The sequence below is a fragment of the Diadema setosum genome, chromosome 9 (assembly GCF_964275005.1).
Source record: "Diadema setosum chromosome 9, eeDiaSeto1, whole genome shotgun sequence".
Taxonomy (NCBI): Eukaryota; Metazoa; Echinodermata; class Echinoidea; order Diadematoida; family Diadematidae; genus Diadema; species Diadema setosum.
Genome location: NC_092693.1, coordinates 8,413,129 through 8,431,856, shown reverse-complemented (window position 1 = coordinate 8,431,856; position 18,728 = coordinate 8,413,129). Strand labels below are relative to the sequence as shown.

At 40.9% G+C, this 18,728-nt stretch overlaps 1 protein-coding gene across 1 annotated transcript in view; it reads right to left on the bottom strand.

Annotated features, from left to right (window-relative positions):
* Positions 1-293: 293 nt before the first annotated feature.
* Positions 294-18,728, bottom strand: part of LOC140233010 (uncharacterized) — a 36,832-nt gene continuing 18,397 nt past the window's right edge. Inside the window, exons 2-4 of the mRNA XM_072313116.1 lie at positions 5,325-5,652; positions 2,499-2,718; positions 294-2,085 (exon numbers count right to left, since the gene is read on the bottom strand). Coding sequence (XP_072169217.1) covers positions 624-2,085; positions 2,499-2,718; positions 5,325-5,652 — 2,010 coding nt within the window. The 3' untranslated portion in view covers positions 294-623. The remainder of the gene's footprint in view (positions 2,086-2,498; positions 2,719-5,324; positions 5,653-18,728) is intronic.

Here is an 18,728-nt window from a genome sequence, read left to right as displayed (position 1 = left end):
CTGTCTTGGAGAGACAACACATTTCATCTGATAGCAATACCGAGTTGCTCGTAATTGTGAGTAGACGATAACAGGTTGCAAGTCATTAGTGAAGAATAACGATGATGAATTTTGGTTATCGTTGCAGCTGTTGTCGTTGCTGTTTCTGTTTCGAGAGGAATTCTGAATCCAAACATTAGTCAGTTATGGGGTTTGCTTCTTTCCCACAATCTGATTGCCTGCGCAAACTAAACTTCCTTCTGACTGCAAAAACTGGAATGATTTCCACAAACATCTTATGCTGTAAAAAAAATGCAAGACAGAAGCCCTACGACAGAATAACGTATTACGCTTCTCGTTTGGCATAAGTAGTAGATATTAGGGTTATTTGGTTGATGCGATCACCAATTTCTATAAATTCCGATGTGAGGGCGTCCCAAAGGAAGATTCGAAGACATCGTAAAAAGTGAGATAGCCATTGTTAGGTGTGGCTTGTTCACGGCTCAATATTCCCTCCCTGCCTTCTCTCTATTCATACGCGAGCTCATTCGCGCCATCTGTAGGTGTACTAGGCAGACAAAATTCACTGAAATCAGCGGAGTCTTTGAAGCGGTATGGCCGTCACGAGGACTGCATTTCACTCCTCAGAGGGCAGTGTCTTCTTCCGTCTCGTTCCTGGACTCCGCCGGAAACTCGTCTGTTCTCACGTCACTGGCGGCATTTTCTTCCGCTGGAGGAGAAGCTGGATCCTCTTTCGCTGCTGAAGATTCAGGTGGTGGCGTCACTGGCGAGGCAGTATCGGGTTCGGGCTCGGCGATGTTGTCGTTCGTAGCGGCCGGCTCTTCCTGGAGGACCTTCAGCGATTCGCCAGAAACATGAGCCGCGGATTGAGCAGACGGTTCCTGATCGAAAGAGGTCTCGACCTGAGCGTCACCAGTCGCTGGTTGCTCCTCACTCGCAGTTTCCCCAGCCGTCGCGGTGACATCACCGAGTTGCTGTTCTTGAACAGCTTCTGGACTCTCCGCTCCTTCCACCATTTCACTTGAGGGAGGTGCTTTCTCCGCCTGCGATTGGTCGCCCGTGGTTGCAATTTCACTTTCACCTGGACTGTCATTGTGTTCAGCGGCTTCATTTTTTTCTGCCGAAATCGAATCCGCCTCTGGCGAAAGCTCTGTTTTGTCGTCGGACGTTACCCTATCTTGAGTGTCCCCATCATTATCTGGGCTAGCAGTTTTGGCTTCGGTGATGTCCGTTATTTCAATCCTATCGTTACTGCCGCTCTCCTCCTCACATTTACTTGCGTCGTTTTCAAGGTGTATCTCTGCCGCTTCTTGGGACACGTGCGGTGTGACATTACCAGCTGCCGCTTCCTCCTCCTCCTCGCGGTCAATAGCTCCAGTGGCTGCGTCATGTTTTTCGCACGAACCATTGGTCTCAGCCTCGTTGGCCACCTGTTCGGCAGTAGCACTTTGTTCATTGGCTTCCACTACTTCATGTTCATCGGCTTTTCCATTTGTCTCGGAATTATGCGGCTCAGCATCTGCTGGTGTTGAGCTCTGATCACTGTTATCTGTCTTTCCCCCTTCAGGACCCGCCGACTGCTCTTCCGCGTTTTTGGTCGGCGAGGGGTCTCCTCCGTTACTCAACGGTTCTTTCTTCTGCTCGCCTGCTTTCTCCACATTTGCTGTCACGTGATTTTCTTCCGCTGCAACATCCCCACTCGGTTTTATCTCTGCAGCGTCCCCATTCTCCCCGTTAGTCTTGTCTGGCGCTACTTCGCTTACATGGTTCTCTTTGGCAGTCTTGTCGTTGCTGGCATCGCCGTTGGACTTGACCTGAACGTTGTCCTCCTCCTCCTCGTGAAACACAGTATCCTCCATGCTCCCGTCGGATCCGACCATGACGAACCCTGGATCGCCGCCTTCCTGGATCGCCTTGGCGAGCTGCTCCAGTTCCTTGGGCGGGATCTCGAAGAGCATGGAGGAGGAACGGGATCGTCGCTCCTTCACCGTGATGGCCGCGCTTAGGCGCTCGTAGATGGTTTCCACGAAGGGCTTGGCACTTGGACTGTAGAAAAGGTACTCCCCTTCGCCCTGGGGACTTCGACTGTAATATATGAAAAATAAGATAGTAATGAACAATTAATGGGTAATTGTTGCACACGTTTCTGTATTGTCTTGGTCACATTAATAGTCAGAAAGTGTCCATTGATATGCCAGCAAACTCTTAGTCTAAAATAAGATGAATTAATTCTCTGTAGTCCTGCTCCACATAGTCCCTATATGCCTTTTCTCATTGCAACCTATTCAAGACAAAGAATCTCCGGAAATGGCGGAATCTGCATCGAACACATCGAGTACAGACATCGTACATCAGTAATCCTAATGCAGCTAATGCATCAGTTAACTTTCTTTGGACCACTTCTCTGAAACACCACTGATCGTGTTTTGGTGTGTAACTGGCAGCGGGTATGAGAAGGTTAACGCGCCAGAGGCGGCATTGATGCGAGGACCACTCACTTGCTGATCTGAAGGCACGCAATCTTCTCCAGGTCCTGCTGGGGGCCCTTGCTGGGTAGCATAAACCTCTTGAGGTGCCTCAAGTCCCACTCCAGGGCCTTCTCGCCGGTCAGCGGGTGGTGCAGGGCGACGGTGAGTCGAGATACGCCCGCTAGGTAGACTCCGGACAACTTCAGCCTCTCCGAGTCCTTGTTGGGGATCACGCTGACACGAAAGAATTCTGCGGTAGGTTGTGAAAGATGACACGAACATTACAGTCATTAGTATCATCATCATCTTCATCTTCATTCTTATCATTAACAGAATTTCTTTTATCATTTTTACAAATATCATAACTATCTTACTATCTCACCCGACAATGTCATTACTATCACAAAAATTTCCACTGGCAATGGTAAGGATACCAGTGTAAAAAAAATAATGAAGGTCAATCTTGGATGCGCCCGGCATGGCTGCCTCGGTCTGCATCATGCCTCGCCTGACCACAATAGCAAAACGGGACTTACAGAACCACACTGTAGTTTGTTAGTATAACAGACGCTGTCCTGTGGAAAATGTTCCACGACTGGGTTTATGACCCGGAATGGTGTGGACTTGTATTGTATGTAAACTGTCTTAATAGTGCGATCTGGTGCATCTGATTAATAAGGCAAGGTGCATCTCATTTCCAAGCCAAGGCCACTGTATATATGTATTTTATGCGAGTAAGCAGCATTAATGAGTGCGATTAAATACATCATGGTGAACTATTTCTTGCAAAACTTTTACGGATAGGCCAACATTGATTAGCTGCAGGTCTTTGAATAAGTGCATAAATTCTTTGTGTGCGTGAATTTATGTGATAATACAGCGTAAGTAGTGGAATACTAACTGCCATCTTTTTTTGTGTGTGTTTTGGTTGTGTGTGTGTGTGTGTGTGTGTGTGAATATGACTATTGAATCATAGAACGAAACTCGAACGGGCAATTAAAAATAAAACGTGTGTGTGTGTTGGGAGGGGGAGAGTAGCATTTCAACGTTGCAGATTTTCTGAAGAAAGACTAGTGACGTCATCAACATTCAATATAGGATCGCTGGGGAAATGAATGACATTCAATTCTTTTGTTCTACGGAACGTGCGCTCTTTCAGTCAAATTTCAAAATCCAGTTCATTACAGAGTTCTGTGCATACGGCCATGATTTTTTTTTTTTTTTTTTTTTTTTTTTTTTTTTTTTTTTTTTTTTTTTAATACAGAAATACCCGGGTTTTTCTACGGGGACTGTTGAACTTTACTATCATGGCTATTTGGTACCTAGGATACAGCTCACTTATTGCGAAGATGAAAGTCTCAGAGGCTCTCACAGTCACGGTAATCATCGATTGCAGAGCTTTAAAACGAAAGCTAAAAGAGACTTGTCATGCTGACTTTGCGGTATTTCAAAGCAGACGATCTTCCTTTGACAGTCAACATGCCCAGAAGTGACTTGGCGGGGGATTGTGGGACGGTAGTACATTATAGTTACATAAGGTGGATGAGATGACAAAAGCTTGCTGTATAGAGCACGTCATTAGGGAGCTTTAGATTTTAGACGCGCGGACGTTCAAAGAGAAAAAAACATGGTTTGAGCGTGCGCATTAACTTGACGTGCGCCACTGCGTACGCTCAGACCATGTTTTTTTCCCTTTGAACGTCCGCGCGTCTAAAATCTAAAGCTCCCTAATTTTGGATACCACGCAGACACCTCTGTTTTTCAACATAATGTGCTTCTTTTCTCCGACCCCCCTTCCCTTTCTTTCACTTTCTCTTTCTATCTTTCTGTCTTCTCAGTGTAGTTTACGAGCCAGCCCTTTCTCATCCCATCCGCCCACATTTTCCCCCTGTGTCATCTGATCTACATGTACATCAGACATTCGTTGCCGATCAGCCATCACTCAAGAACAATAGGGCGCAAGAGCTGCATACCTCAGACTTAACTTCCCATCCTAAGTTGTGTCTATAAAATAAATATAAATAAACGTGTATAATGTTACAACTTTCTCAAGATTTCTGACAAGGTAACATTCTCGCAAGGTGCGGTTCCATCATGTTATCTAACATGTGAAAGAGAAAGAAGAGAAAGCCCAAACAAATCGGGAATGAAAAACATACGTTAGTGGGTCATGGAGGGGTTTCGGATAACAAACAATACGCTTGGAAAGAATGGAATTCAAAAAGTCAGCAGTTCAACTCACTGGAGACCAAAAAGTAGGGAGGGAGAGCGAGCATACACTAAAACACGGATATTTATCTTTGGAGGCAGGACCAGAGATCGAACAGACTGGGAACCGGTAGGGAGGAGTGGTTCATAAAGAGTTAAAAACAACAACATCAGAGCGATAAACTGACGATAAAAACTCGTGTGCTTCAAAACAGGTACATCTTTGTCATGACATTTACTTGACGACGTTGAAGCTTTTCAAGCCGTGACGATTTTTGTCTCGTTTGCACAAAATAGCGCGAACGTGAACTTCACAAGCGTGCTATCACTTCCAATCGCTCTATCTCCGATCAATTAGTTCCAGCAAGATTTTGTTTATTTCAATATCGATCTAAATATTGAGAAAAAGTCTGGTGAAAATTTGAAGCACTGGTCAGTGGAAAAGGGGCTCTCCCACATCGACAATAAAACAGAGGAAAACGTATTAAATATGAACAATGACGAATTCAAAGCCTGATTTTTACACATGCAGAAAAAAAAAACCGACAGGAAAATCATTATCATCATTGAGTTGGAAGCTTAGGGCAACAGAACACAGATGGAACTAAAGGAGGAGGGGACACACAATTGAACGGAAGACTGACGCACCTGAGCCGAAGCCCAGCACCGATGTAACTTCCTTCTGCTCTGATGCGGGCAGGAGCAGCTTCCGGAACACATCCATCCACTCCTGGGTGTCGGTCTCGCTGTCTCCGGACAGGGTCAGCGCCACCGTGCCTCCGCCCTTGAGGAACTCGAAGGCCCTACTCTGGCTCTTGGAGATGACCCTCCGGATGTGGGTGATGCCCTCCAGCAGGAGACTGGTCACCTGCTTGTTGTAGGCCCCCTTCTCCATGTACAGCTCCAGGAGCACGGAGGACTGCGACGAGCCCTTGGTGGTGTTGGTGCGTATCACGACCCATTTCCGCTTCCACGCCTGCATGGACGAGGAGAAGATACAAGGAGACTTTATCAGAAATGCAGGAGGGATCATAGGCAGTGAGTATCATATAGAGGGTCACACGAAGTCGAGAGATCTGAGCAAGTTCATCGACTTCACTGTTATTATAACAGCGATGTGTTGTACAATTTTAGTCTATCAATCTGATCTCGGGAGACACCTTGAAAATAACTAACACAACCCTTCTCCACTGAAGTTGGACATCAAACGAAAAGAACTTCGTCAAAGTTGGCATGGATAAGACATGAAAAATAAGATGCGGATAAACTGAAAAAAAAAGTCATAAACATTGACATGATTCAACCACTAATAAAAATTAGATGCAGTAATGATCTTATCGCTTGATATCTGTCCCATCGATCTGCACACTACACACGTAATTCTTCACTAAATGTTCTCCTTTTTAAGCTGAAATAATCAGAAGAAATTATATTCATCCCAAGTAATGAAATGTGGATCAATCACAGGATGACTTTTGATTTAAAGGGAGTGGCTTAGAGAAATCTCTCTTGCTACATGGCTGAAAAGTGAAAGAAAATCCTAGCACCATCGTTAAAGGGACATTCCGGACGATTTTCATAATTTCACATCATGTAGTACATAAATCAACAACTCCATGTATAGATTCGTGGAATTTGTTGTGGTCCTTGAGCAGAGAAGCCAATAAATTGAAAATCTTAAACAAATTACACTGAACAGTGTTGATGACATCAGAGCCTCATATACTTCAGAAATGTAGCAGTGCAATTCCATTACAAGACCAATTTGCTCAAGAAGTTCACCTGTGAAGAATCTATGCATGCCTTCTTCTTTTGTTCTGCTTCCGTGAGCCCGACTCATGCATTCTTATGGTGAGACTACCATGTCATCATCCTTGTTCATTGCACTTTATCATAACTTTTGAAAACATTCTCATTCCTCATCCCAATCACTATAATTTCTGAAACTCTGTACTCAGTTTAGCTGATTTATAATTGTTCAAATGTAAAAGTCTGAAAATCACCCGGAGGTCTCCTTTAATGGTATCACACCAGATACATCGCACCAAAATGGATGGTTGTTGTTAATGTTGTTTTGAAGAGCGAGATTTTACCCACTCCATTAATTTATGTACATGCATGTTGAAAACGAACGATAACACTCGAGCAATGCCAAGGTCATACGTGGGAATTTCCGCAAAAGTTCTGTTATATGGTATTATCTCCTCGAATCATGATTATCTTTTTGGGGTGTACGTCTGTCACTTCATCTAACCGCATCGAAGTGGCGGAAGGTATAGGAACGCTCTACACCAACACTGATTTTTTCACACGCTATTATCATGATTATCACCCTGCCGGATGAATGAATGTCAGATATCATTAGTGGCGACCTTCATCCGCATTGCTTTCTCCCGAGTATGGAAAACAGATACAATACTAACACGGAACATCCAATTTAACATCCACTGACATTTTAGAAAATCTGAATATGACAGGAAGGAAAGGTATAGTCCTACGGCTTCCTCAGTACCGAGCTATAACCGTGCGGTTTATGAGCTTTTCAAAGGAAGCTCCCTCTATTACTCAAGTAGATTTGGGTGGGGAAAAATGGACACCATGCACTACGGAATTCAATATCACAGCCAACATGTATTTACCATTTGCAGATACACAGAACAGCTTTAGTCCTTCAAAATATTTTCAAAATGTGAGTTAGGGATAGAAACAACCAATGGAAAAATATTAATCAATGTATAATCAATTTTTAGTACTGTTAATATACAAAATGTGAACAATAATTTTGTTAGGAATCGCTAAAATAAACCGTCTATAAAAGTTACGGTTTACGGGGAAAAAAAAACAGTGATATCGCCTTTATTGTAAAGTTTAAAATGGAAGGTTGATTTGTGATACCAGTGAACTATAAATATGCATCAAATGTGATAACTCACATATTTTAATTTTTTCATATTTTTTTTTCACTACTGCTCCCAATGGTAAACAGTGGTTTTAAAATACTGACCATGTCCGGACGTGCGATAATAACCAGGAACAAAAATAGAGTTGACAATTGACTTGTCAACTATCAATGATTTCCTTGAAAGGTTGAAATAATACAGTGGTGCTACGTTGTCATCATATGACATTGATTACCTATCAATTTCAATGAGAAGCAATGTCGCGATTAAGTTCAAAGACATGAACACGACTTACAGTCTCTGTCAAGACGTTTTATTACCCCGTGGCATTATTGCGCGATAAATAAGAGTGCGAGAGAGACCCTACGACTGTTTATACGGTCATTTGGCTCTCAGTGATTCCAATACTATCTCAGAGATGGAGTATGTCAGCCAAGCGATTGGTTAAACAAAAGACTGCAGAAAGTGTTATCTGAAATAAAAAGAAAGGCCTTGAAGCCAGATTCATATGGAAAGACAAGCACAGGCTGCTTGCTGTTTATTAGAGAGCAGTTTCATCTCCAAGGTGCTGCGGAAGTCTAACCCGGAATGTTTGTACATTGTCATGGAGGAAGGGACTCATGTTACGTCCATCATGATATCCTTCTTATTACAATATTTAGTGATAACGAAAAACAAAGCACCACTCTGCCTTTATCTTTCAAATCTGTATCAATCTAATATACATATATATATATATATATATATATATATATATATATGTGTGTGTGTGTGTGTGTGTGTGTGTGTGTGTGTACATACTATGCGATATCTATTTATATCTATATTATATCTTATATCTATATCTATATTATGTTTTGTCCCCTAAACATATTGTCCATAGCGTCATATGTTTAGTATTTTGCATCTGCCCTTTGGCGTTCGCATCTGAGACGTTTTGAATGAAGAAATGATAATATTACACGCATAGTTTGTGATAATTAATTGGTATAATTCTATGCATTTTTTAATTCTTTCTAAGCATCGCAGGTCGAGGCATGAAGTATACTCCATGAGAACATCGCACTTGACACCAAGTCAAACAAATGAAATAATAAATATTCTCATGGATCATTTCTAGTTCCCTGTCATCCCAAGTCTACTACGTGACTCCCTTTTCAAGCAAGGGCTAATTCCATGAATCCGGAATGTCTACCTCGAACTCTATACGTGGAAGTCGCTCCAAAAACAGTTGCCATGGTCACCGAGATGTAAAGACGTACATCTCGAACACATGCTCGTTGTCAATGATGTTCAGACAGACGGGTGCAAAGTCCATAGTCCCAAGCAACATTGGCTGGGAACATGCCTGGATTCGTTAGCAGCCAGAGGCGTCTATCCTGGGGGGGGGGGGGGGGGATGTTGGGGAAACAAAGTTATCATTTCGCCTCCCCCCCCCCCCCCCCACCACCACCAAATAATTCCCGACATGTGGAAAACTTTGTGTTTTTGATAGAGATCACCCAAAGTGTGCACCAGATTGTTGAATTTCAATTCTGAATATGTTAATTCCCCCTCCCCCTTCCCCGCGTGGGAGGTAGATACCTACTCCCATCCACCCCCCCCCCCAAGTCGGTCCTTTTCAGTAAACTAAGTACACTTTTAAGACAGGCTTTGATATTCCATTATTGTCACGACAGGAAGAGATACGCCACTGCCAGGGGAACCTCCTGCAGAATCACGGAGCTCAGTTTCACCCATGCATGGTATACACGATAATCCTTTGTAGGGTGTAACGTGCACTCTTTCAGCGTTGAGACAATATTATAATGATTATTATACAAATATCGTCTTTGCTACTGTATCCCTCTGTCTGCATGCGTGCTTCTATAAACATCGAACTGCCTGATATAAAGTCATCATTCATTGCTATCAATCATGATATCGGTTCAACGACAATCGGGCCAACGATAATAAAGACTTACATGGAGGAAAACTCTACGTCATGTGACCTTGCTATGTGTAACGTTGGCTAAAGCAATGAGCAGCCATGGTTCAAGAGTTTCAGAGCGTTAACGAAAATTGAACACAAATTTCTGCCCAGTATCATCAAGTGCACAGAAATTGGAAACTTGCAAGGCGATGACATCATCAGGTCATCTCATTCGCAAGTGAGAAAAGAAATGAAGAATATTATTTTACATGCCGTTTTTCTGAAACTGCCCAAGTTGTGTTCGTTGTAGGTCCATGCTCAGACGAGGGGGCTAAAGGAAGGCTCTTTATACTCTTTTATTAATTTTACATGACGGGGAATTCCCCTTTAATTTGGTACGCTGGATCAGCCATCATTCACACAGCCCCTGGTAATCTCTTTGTGTACTTCGTTGGGTTCACGGCATACGGTAAATGAAATCGCTATCAATGCAGGCTCATGGCCAAACAGTTGTCTCCTATGTTTCAAGAATGCTCTTAAAAAACACGTCGGTTGCGAAGCTGGCTCGGGAGATAAAATCGACTGGAGGAAACCGCGAGGTGACACGCAGGGTCAACTTTGCCTATCCATTACTTTGTCGATCCAGCACACTTCAACTTTATTGGCAGCAAACTTTAAATCAACAAGCACGCACCCACCTCATGTGTATATTCAGGATTGGTAGGTATACCAATAGACACTCGACTCGATTCTTGTCCATAATACATTGGATACTCAGTGTTTGGCTATATACACGCGACGATCGCTTGTCGACGTATTTACATGTGTGATGAAAAGTGGAAAAAAAAAAGGTCAAGAAGATTTGAATGGGGACACTCAAGAGATTTCCGTGGGCCAACGACAAATACATGTAAAAAAAAAAAAAAAAAAAAAAAGGGGGGGGGGGGGGTAGTCACTAATTTACTTTACCGGCTACAAAGTTTGTTTGAACTGTGTCATACAGAAAGAATTCTGAAGGTTTAAAACGAAAAAGCATACGGCAGCAAAAGAAAAAAGTGGATTTCAGTGAACATTGCTATACAAGGCTGGTGATTAAAGAACTGCACTATAGTTTCCTCAAGGATTTCGCTTAGTTTTGTGTGTCTTTTCTATTTCTAATGTTCTCAGAACAAACAGAAAGGCAGGACTTCGTTGTCATCACCGACTTATCAACGCTTGGATTCCGAACAAAGAAACCACTCTGCGGGTTTCATACGATCAAGCAAAAGGTAAAAAGAAATAACAATCTTTCTGCGGGAACACAATCATTGTGTAGGAATGTCTGCAGACATAAAGTAGAATTTGCGAAATCTAAGGTACCATACTGGCACCCACGTCATCGCTTTGTTGCTGTATTACCATCAACATGTACGTATATAGCTACTGTTATTTCTGTTCGATCACGTGACGCCCTAGATGTTGGGCAATGTCAACACTGTCTGTGGGATGTGGGAAGAATATTATCATTGCAATCGCTGGAATAATGAAAAAAAAATGGAAGTGTCTAATAATAAAGTAAACAGGGGAAGTACAGAGTTGAAACCCTGCTTTGTGCTTGGCCAACGGAGGAGACTACTACCGGTGGAGCCCGCCAGCTGGCTCTATGATATATAGGTGCGTCCAACCAGGGAGGTGGGAAGAGACACATCACACGAATCCTGGAGGTGTGCATATTATTGTATACGCCGAAGTCACATGAACTTCCAAGTTCAAGGTCACACAGTGCAGCAGAACCTGACTGACCGCTCCCCACCCCTGCGCGCAAACACACAATACACACACACACACACACACACACACACACACACACACACACACGTACACATAAACTGCATCAAACCAAGTGTGAGTAAAAAATATAACGTTTCGCAGCCGTATCACTGCTTCCACACTATTTCAGTAACGTTCAGTAAAATCGTAATAATACGACTTCTATTCTTCGGCACAATAAGTTATCACAGTAATAACTCTTTGAAGATAAATTACCGGGTGTTTTTTTTCCATCTACACTAAATTTTAATAAAACTATGTTCACATCTTGCATACAACTGTATATCTAAACAGTACTTAACACTGATTAAACTAACTGGCATTTTTATGTTAGTTGTTTCTTCCCCTAACTCACATTTTAGAACTATTTTGAAGCACTTTCCACCTGCCAATGATAAATAGTGGCTTTAAATTAACATTGCTGAAGAGTAGGAGGCTAGCAGTGGTCACGATATCGGCGTGGGTGTGTGTGTGCGCGCGTGTGTGCGTTCTGGTGCATGTATAGTTGCTTAGTAAACGACCGCAGAGGATTAATAACTTGATCTAGAACATGGTATCGAAGATAAGTGCTACAAAGACAGGGGAGGGTGGAATAGAACACCTCCCCGGCCCTCACATCAGGATCATATATCATATGAGAATCTCGCAAGCTCTCACGCGGAAAGTTCAATTTTTTTTTTTCAATTCAAATTTATTTCACATGCTAAAAAGAAAACATCACGTTCACAGTAAAACAGAAGAGAAAAATGCATACAAACATAGCACGTGAGGGATCAGTAAAGGCCGTATAAAGCCTATCGTGGCCGATTCCCTTACAACAATAAATAGGACGCAATTTACATCAAAGGAACAAAAACAACAATGAAACATCACAACAATAAAAAAAGGGGAAAATGGCAAAATTATTACAATAATTACTCAATTGCACTTTGGATTAAAAACATTTTGTATTAACGTTTAAAAGATATCAGTGTTGGACTCTCTTTCTGAAATGTAAAAGACATGAACAATGCTACTGTATCAGTGAGGCTACGTTGATATTCGTTTCATTTCCATTTTCAACCTGATGTCGCAGATGTTTTATATCACAAATATCGCTATTTTACAAACATCTAAACGCGTTAATAACTTCCGCCCACTTTGTTCATCTTTCGTTCCTTCTTTTTCCGCTGACTAGGAAGGGGACTCCACCTCTGACTGATCCGCCAATCTGGGCGTTTATAGCGACGAATGAACATTCAATAGTCACAGACCAGGAAGAAATTGGTGGCACAGGCTTCTGTGATACCAACACCTCTCCTCAGTAATGCGATATCCAATCGGTTGTTGCTGGTACACGACGCAGTGTGCAAAAGATAACTGGATAACGATTAGATAACACGGAGCTTCTTTGAAAATGGGATTCGTTTGCTTTCTTTTGGCTTGCAACGCGTGGAGACCCATGACCTTCTCCAACTAAATTTATAATGTAGACTGGATTCTCATGGCTTGGTTATGTTAACCTTTGAACAGCCAAGATATCCTACGGATGCACATACCTCTGTAGATTCGTGTAGATACTCTAGCGGCTTTCCGACTGCTCCAGCGATAAAACCTTCAAAATCTCCAGTAATAAACATCATTTTTATCAGATTCTGTCGTGAATTTTATTAACCTCCTGAAATGCGACGTCTTCATTCTCATTCAACATAAAAAAAAAAACTTTTAAGAATAAATGCATTCAAGTAAGTGGAGGAAAATATGTCGAAAAAAGTGCAAAATGATCGCAATTTAAGCATTAAAACACACACACTTATACGCATTACTGTATTGGCATTGGGGTGCCATTCTTTTGTTAGCATGATTCGGGCAGGACTTTGCCCGAGTTTAACATTGATATAACACGTGGGTTTGTTTTCCTGGCATCCTGTTTTCGAAATACTCTACATAACCGCGGGTTTACATTCCAACTGCATCCTGGGCAATCCTGGGAAAAAAAATGTTCTCCCTACTCGCAGTTACCATGACAACTGTTCGTTCATATTTCGAGACTGTCAAGACTACCGTGTAGGCAATGCTAACTTCAGTTAGGGTGTCTTGTGCCAATTCGTCTTGAGGTCAAGAAGATCGGGTCACTGCTACCGCAACCACCCGCTGTAAACAATCCTATGGTGACCCTGTAATATGAACTCAACAAACCTTTGCTTTGTTGAGATTTTCTTGCGTTCGTTATCGCTGTCAAAAATCCTCGCAATCTGTGGCAGTACACCTCCGCACGCATAGTCGCACTCCAGACTGATAATAATAATAATAATAATAATAATAATAATAATAATAATAATAATAATAATAATAATAATAATAATAATAATAATAATAATAATAATGATAATAATAGGGTATACGAGATTGTGACACAAGATGGGTACTAGTATTATCATTGTTATAAATCATTAAAAAAAACTGTTTACCATTGGGAGCAGTGATTAAAAAAGGAATGTTATCACAAGTATCTTGATGCATAGGCCTATGCAAAGTTCAGTTGTATTACCAAACATCCTGTGCTATACCATATGAAAATTTTGCAAGAAAGCCTCAGGCTCAAAAAATAAGGAGTTATCACTAATTTTGTCAGTAAACAATCATACTGTTTCTTCTAGAAACGATTTCGATAAAACTATTGTTCACACTATGTAGGCCTATATTTAACAATGCGTAACACTGACTATACTGTACTGATTAACATTTCTACATTGGTTTTTTGTATCCCTAAACTCACATTTTAGAACTATTTTGAAACACTATATCTGTTGTGGGTTTGTTTTTTTCATCTGCAAATAGTTTTTGAGTATTATCATTTTCGTGCGTCCTCATGCGAGTCTCATGCACCAGACAACAACTGCTGTCATTATTGCTACAGCGGGTTTATTTGCTCTCGCTGTGTATCACTTTGCCTTGACCTAAATTCTTTCTTTTATTCCAATAGCAAAGCGACTGTCAAAAAAAAAATAATTTCAGACTGAAAGCTAGGCTGTACTCCCTGGGATACAAAGTTTGAGGTCAAGACCCGATTGACGGTGAGACGGATGAATGTGCTGCACGGAGCTGACATACTCCTTTCTTTCAGGTCTCTCACAATATTTCCTTATCATTCACTCGAAGGCGAAATGAAAACATTGTACAAAATGTAAGAATAAGCCAAACTGAAGTTCAAGAACAATCAGTCTGTCTGCCTGTCTCCTTTAAATCTTTCCTCTCTTATCAGTAAATCTCTGCGTTGACGACTTTCATAATGTATGAATACCTAGGTAATGCTGTGAAACACTCTACATACTCCAGTTAAAATGTGTATTTAGCTATCATTATGTGCCATACGTTTGTAACAGGGAATGGGATTCTTGGAAGCCAGTCAGAATGCCCGCGCTATACCATATGCCCCCCCCCCCCAAAAAAAAAAAAAAAAAAAAATAACAACGGTACCCTCCACATTCGATTTGCTTCAATGGTCAAAGAGAAATGAGGAATTTTGTAGAGGATGTCAGGAATCTCTTCCCTCCAAGTTCTGTCTATTGTATTCACACACGAGATTATCGAAGTGCTAAACTTGGAAGAATCAGACTCATGACATGCTTTACAACAATCCACATTTCTCTGTGACCGCTTAACCAAATCAGATGGGGCTTTCTGCAAAATAGAGCTAAGATGTTATATTTTAAGACCATGAAGTAGCATTTAGACAGTTTAATCATATTGGGTGTTATCAATGCGAAAATCTGATTGTAATTTTTTTGGGGGACATACTGTATAATACCGCAGGCTTGTCTTTTTATGTTTAACTCAACTTCCTGTAAAACATCCTATATACACTCACATTCACACACACGCTTACACACAAACACACATTGAGTAATTCTGTGCTGTATATTTTTTATGTCATACATAATGGGTGTATCTACCTGTCAAGCCTCATAGGCTTTTACTGATACATTCTATTTCATTTTCCTTTATTATAATGCACTCTATTTAGGTGATCCGAGTATCCTCTCGGATCACCTATTGTTTCTGTACGGAATCTTTCTTTATTTCTTTCTCCTCAAAAATTGTGCAGAGGTTAGCTCAGAAAGTGCGTTGCCTATGAATGTCAAACTTATACCATATATGTATCATGTCCCAAAGACGACAGATCAAGTAAAATCATAGTGATCAGTCGACCGTGACGTCACTATGACGTCATTATATGAAAACACATTTTCATGCATATCTCATTAATAGAATGGAATTCTTCAATTAAATTTACGTCATATATATTTTAAATCAAGCGGATTCTACTCATATTCTCAAACTTCATATTTATCTTAAAACGCGCGCGTACGCGCGCGTTGAAATATTTGTATGCTCAAATCGAGCTCAAAACTTTTTTCCACACGTTTCAGACCATTTCGAGCATTTTTTGAAAAATTGAAAAAAATGGACGGACGCGTACGCGCGCGCCCATATTCGCACACACAGCTCATATGCAATAGAAATTTTCAGTTTTTTCACACGGATCGGATGTCCAAAATGTCAAGGAATATTTCTACCAAGTTTCAAGTCGATCCGACTCAATATGACGTCATACAGGCCCCGTCAAATTCAAAATTCCGCGCGTGCGTCAATGGGGATACACAGTGCAACTATGCCAAAAAACCGCCAATCTTAAATCGGATTTTACTCGTCAGGATGGACGGTGACCCCCCATTTTCTTGACATATTCTGAAAGCTGATGAGTTGTACATATCATTTCATGGGTTGGATATGCTGACAAAATGATTAAAAGATATCAAATTTCTTAATAAAGTAAAAAAAGCACATTTTCAAAATGACGTCATCAAATTTCAAGTTTACTCGAGCGTATCTCACTTGTCCTTGGCCAATTTTCACCCAGATTTCAGTATGCTGTAGCTTATTTAATGCTCTATCAGATTTAATCAGTCAAATATTTCGCTGGATGAAGTCTTCACCTCGTAAAAATAGATTGAAGGTAACCTTGTCAAATTTGACCCATTTGCGAGTTTTCTCTATAGAAGTGCAGTTTTTCTTGAAATGAAAATTAACTTGACTGTCTTTATCGAGCACTATCTCACTTATCCTACGTTGAATTTCTCCCAGATTTTAATATGTTGTAGCTGAGACTTTGTGCTATCATATAAGTGCACTTTTTTTTCACACGATGTCGGTATCACGTCAAAATACTTGCTTGAAATTAAAGCTCATCAACGATGTATTGAAATATTTCTTTCTTTGCGCAACTTTCTTTGCAAAAACTCAAGAAAAACATGCTCTATCACCACCATATTTTGCACATGTTTAGTTCATGTCACCTACATTATTTCATAAAATAACGACTTCTTGATCAGACGCCATCTTGGGTATGTAAATAAGGGTCAAAGGTCATAACTGTTTCATCTTGTATCTTGGTGAATACCTGTCCTATGTTTCCCATATTTTGCACACTTATAGACGATGTCGCAAGAATCATTTCACAAATTAACCACTTTTTCCTCAGGTGCCATCTTGGGAGTGTAAAGGTGGGTCAAAGGTCATATGTATTTGTTGCTGTATCTTCGTTATCTAGTGTATACAGAATTTGGTACCAAGGATGGCAGATATGACTCCCTTTTCTAAATGAGAGTCCAAACATCACACGGCCAATGTCTCTAAACACAGATGAAACCTGTATGATCATGCATATTGCGATCAGGACTCGAATCATTGATTAAAAAAAAAATCGGATCACCTTAATTTGTCAGTAATGACAAATTACAATCTCTAGTTGTTCCATTGTATTTGTTCGCTGAAATACTTTTTAACATTTTATACCTGTACACATTGTGAATAGGCTTATATGAATGATTGTTATTTTCAAATTTTTATCTGAAGAATGAAATAAAACGAATGAATGAGTATAGCACCTACTCCTGATACAGCATGGAGTCCATGAAATGCGTACGAATGAAACAAGTCAAATTAACGGCTTAATACTATACGTCCTCTAGGAAATATGATTACATCCACAAATTCAAATATTATTCAAATTAGTGGAATTCTTCCGTCGAGATGTTTTCATTGCAACTGATTGACAAATCGCCCAACATCGACGTAAATAAGCACTGAATTGATCAGTGTTTTAGTAGTAGCCATGATTTAAAAAAAAAAAACACACAGATAGAAAAATAATAGGCCTATATACTATTGCGCTTGGAGGTGATCATTACTGTGACTGCACCGGATTTATACTAAAATAGTCACTTTTCCTTGTAGACAGCGTCATCAGTTTGAAAACGATTCTGGTTATAGCAATGTGGTTTTGTTCCTGCGTATCTATAAAAAAGTAGTTTTTACGGCAAAGCTCTCATAACCTTGGAGGGTATGGATGTCAAGTTCATCGACTATTTTCTTCTGATTAGCCGCACTGATAGACAGTGTCTTTGAACGAGGATTTTCACAAGCTGACATGGAACGTCCACTTAGGGGAAAAAATGATCTGCGCATATAACCACCGTGACTTTGGACGCAATGCGATATGGGCGTGGTTCAGCACGAATCCCGGATATACAGTATGCAACAGTGCATGAAGGTTAAGTCTAACCATGGCCCTAGCAGGTCCATGCTCTATAATACCTGCCAGCTTTATGTACGACAGAGCGCGGGCATCGAAGTTACCAGAGTGGATGTTGTTTCACAAAAGAATGAAGCTCCAACAAAAACCAAACCATGGACATGTCGCCACTTCGCAGTCTAGAGAATTAGGCCCTACATGACCATCCAAGCATCTGGTAGCCTATCTTTATATCAGGGATGTAGAATTTTCCCCCTTCTATGGATATAGGAAGCTGTCATGGAATAATGATTTAGGCCTGTACATGTCATAATGAGAAATAACCTATCAGACACGCCTATTGCAAAACGATATAGAACCTTGCCTCAAGTAGTTTCGGCTTTTGCACACGATTACTGATGTCAACGCGATCACCCCATGTCTAACAGTATGATTAGTCCAGTATGCGATCATTTCACTTTCGGTTTGATTCCCTATCTTTTCATACCCCACCCTGGGAAACACGTAAATAGAATCTCATTATAAGGGTATCTGTATGGCTGGATCGTCGTGGAATCCATGTACACGGACAAAATGATTTGATGAGGAACGGCGGAAAGTAGCGAATAATCCCAGTCCATTCAACACGTTCAGCGTCTATTATGGCATGATTGAGGGGAGATGTCGTTGGTAATTTATGCAACATACGTCGCCAAAATATTGAACGCCGCAAGGTATCATCTCCACGATATCAATTTTTAGTCAATGCTTCCGTGATGTATACAATAAACACATAGGTCCTACTTCTTTTATTCGGTTCTGTGATTGGTCTTAAGTGGAAATCCGGGACAAAATAATGCAAGTTAGTCTAAAAA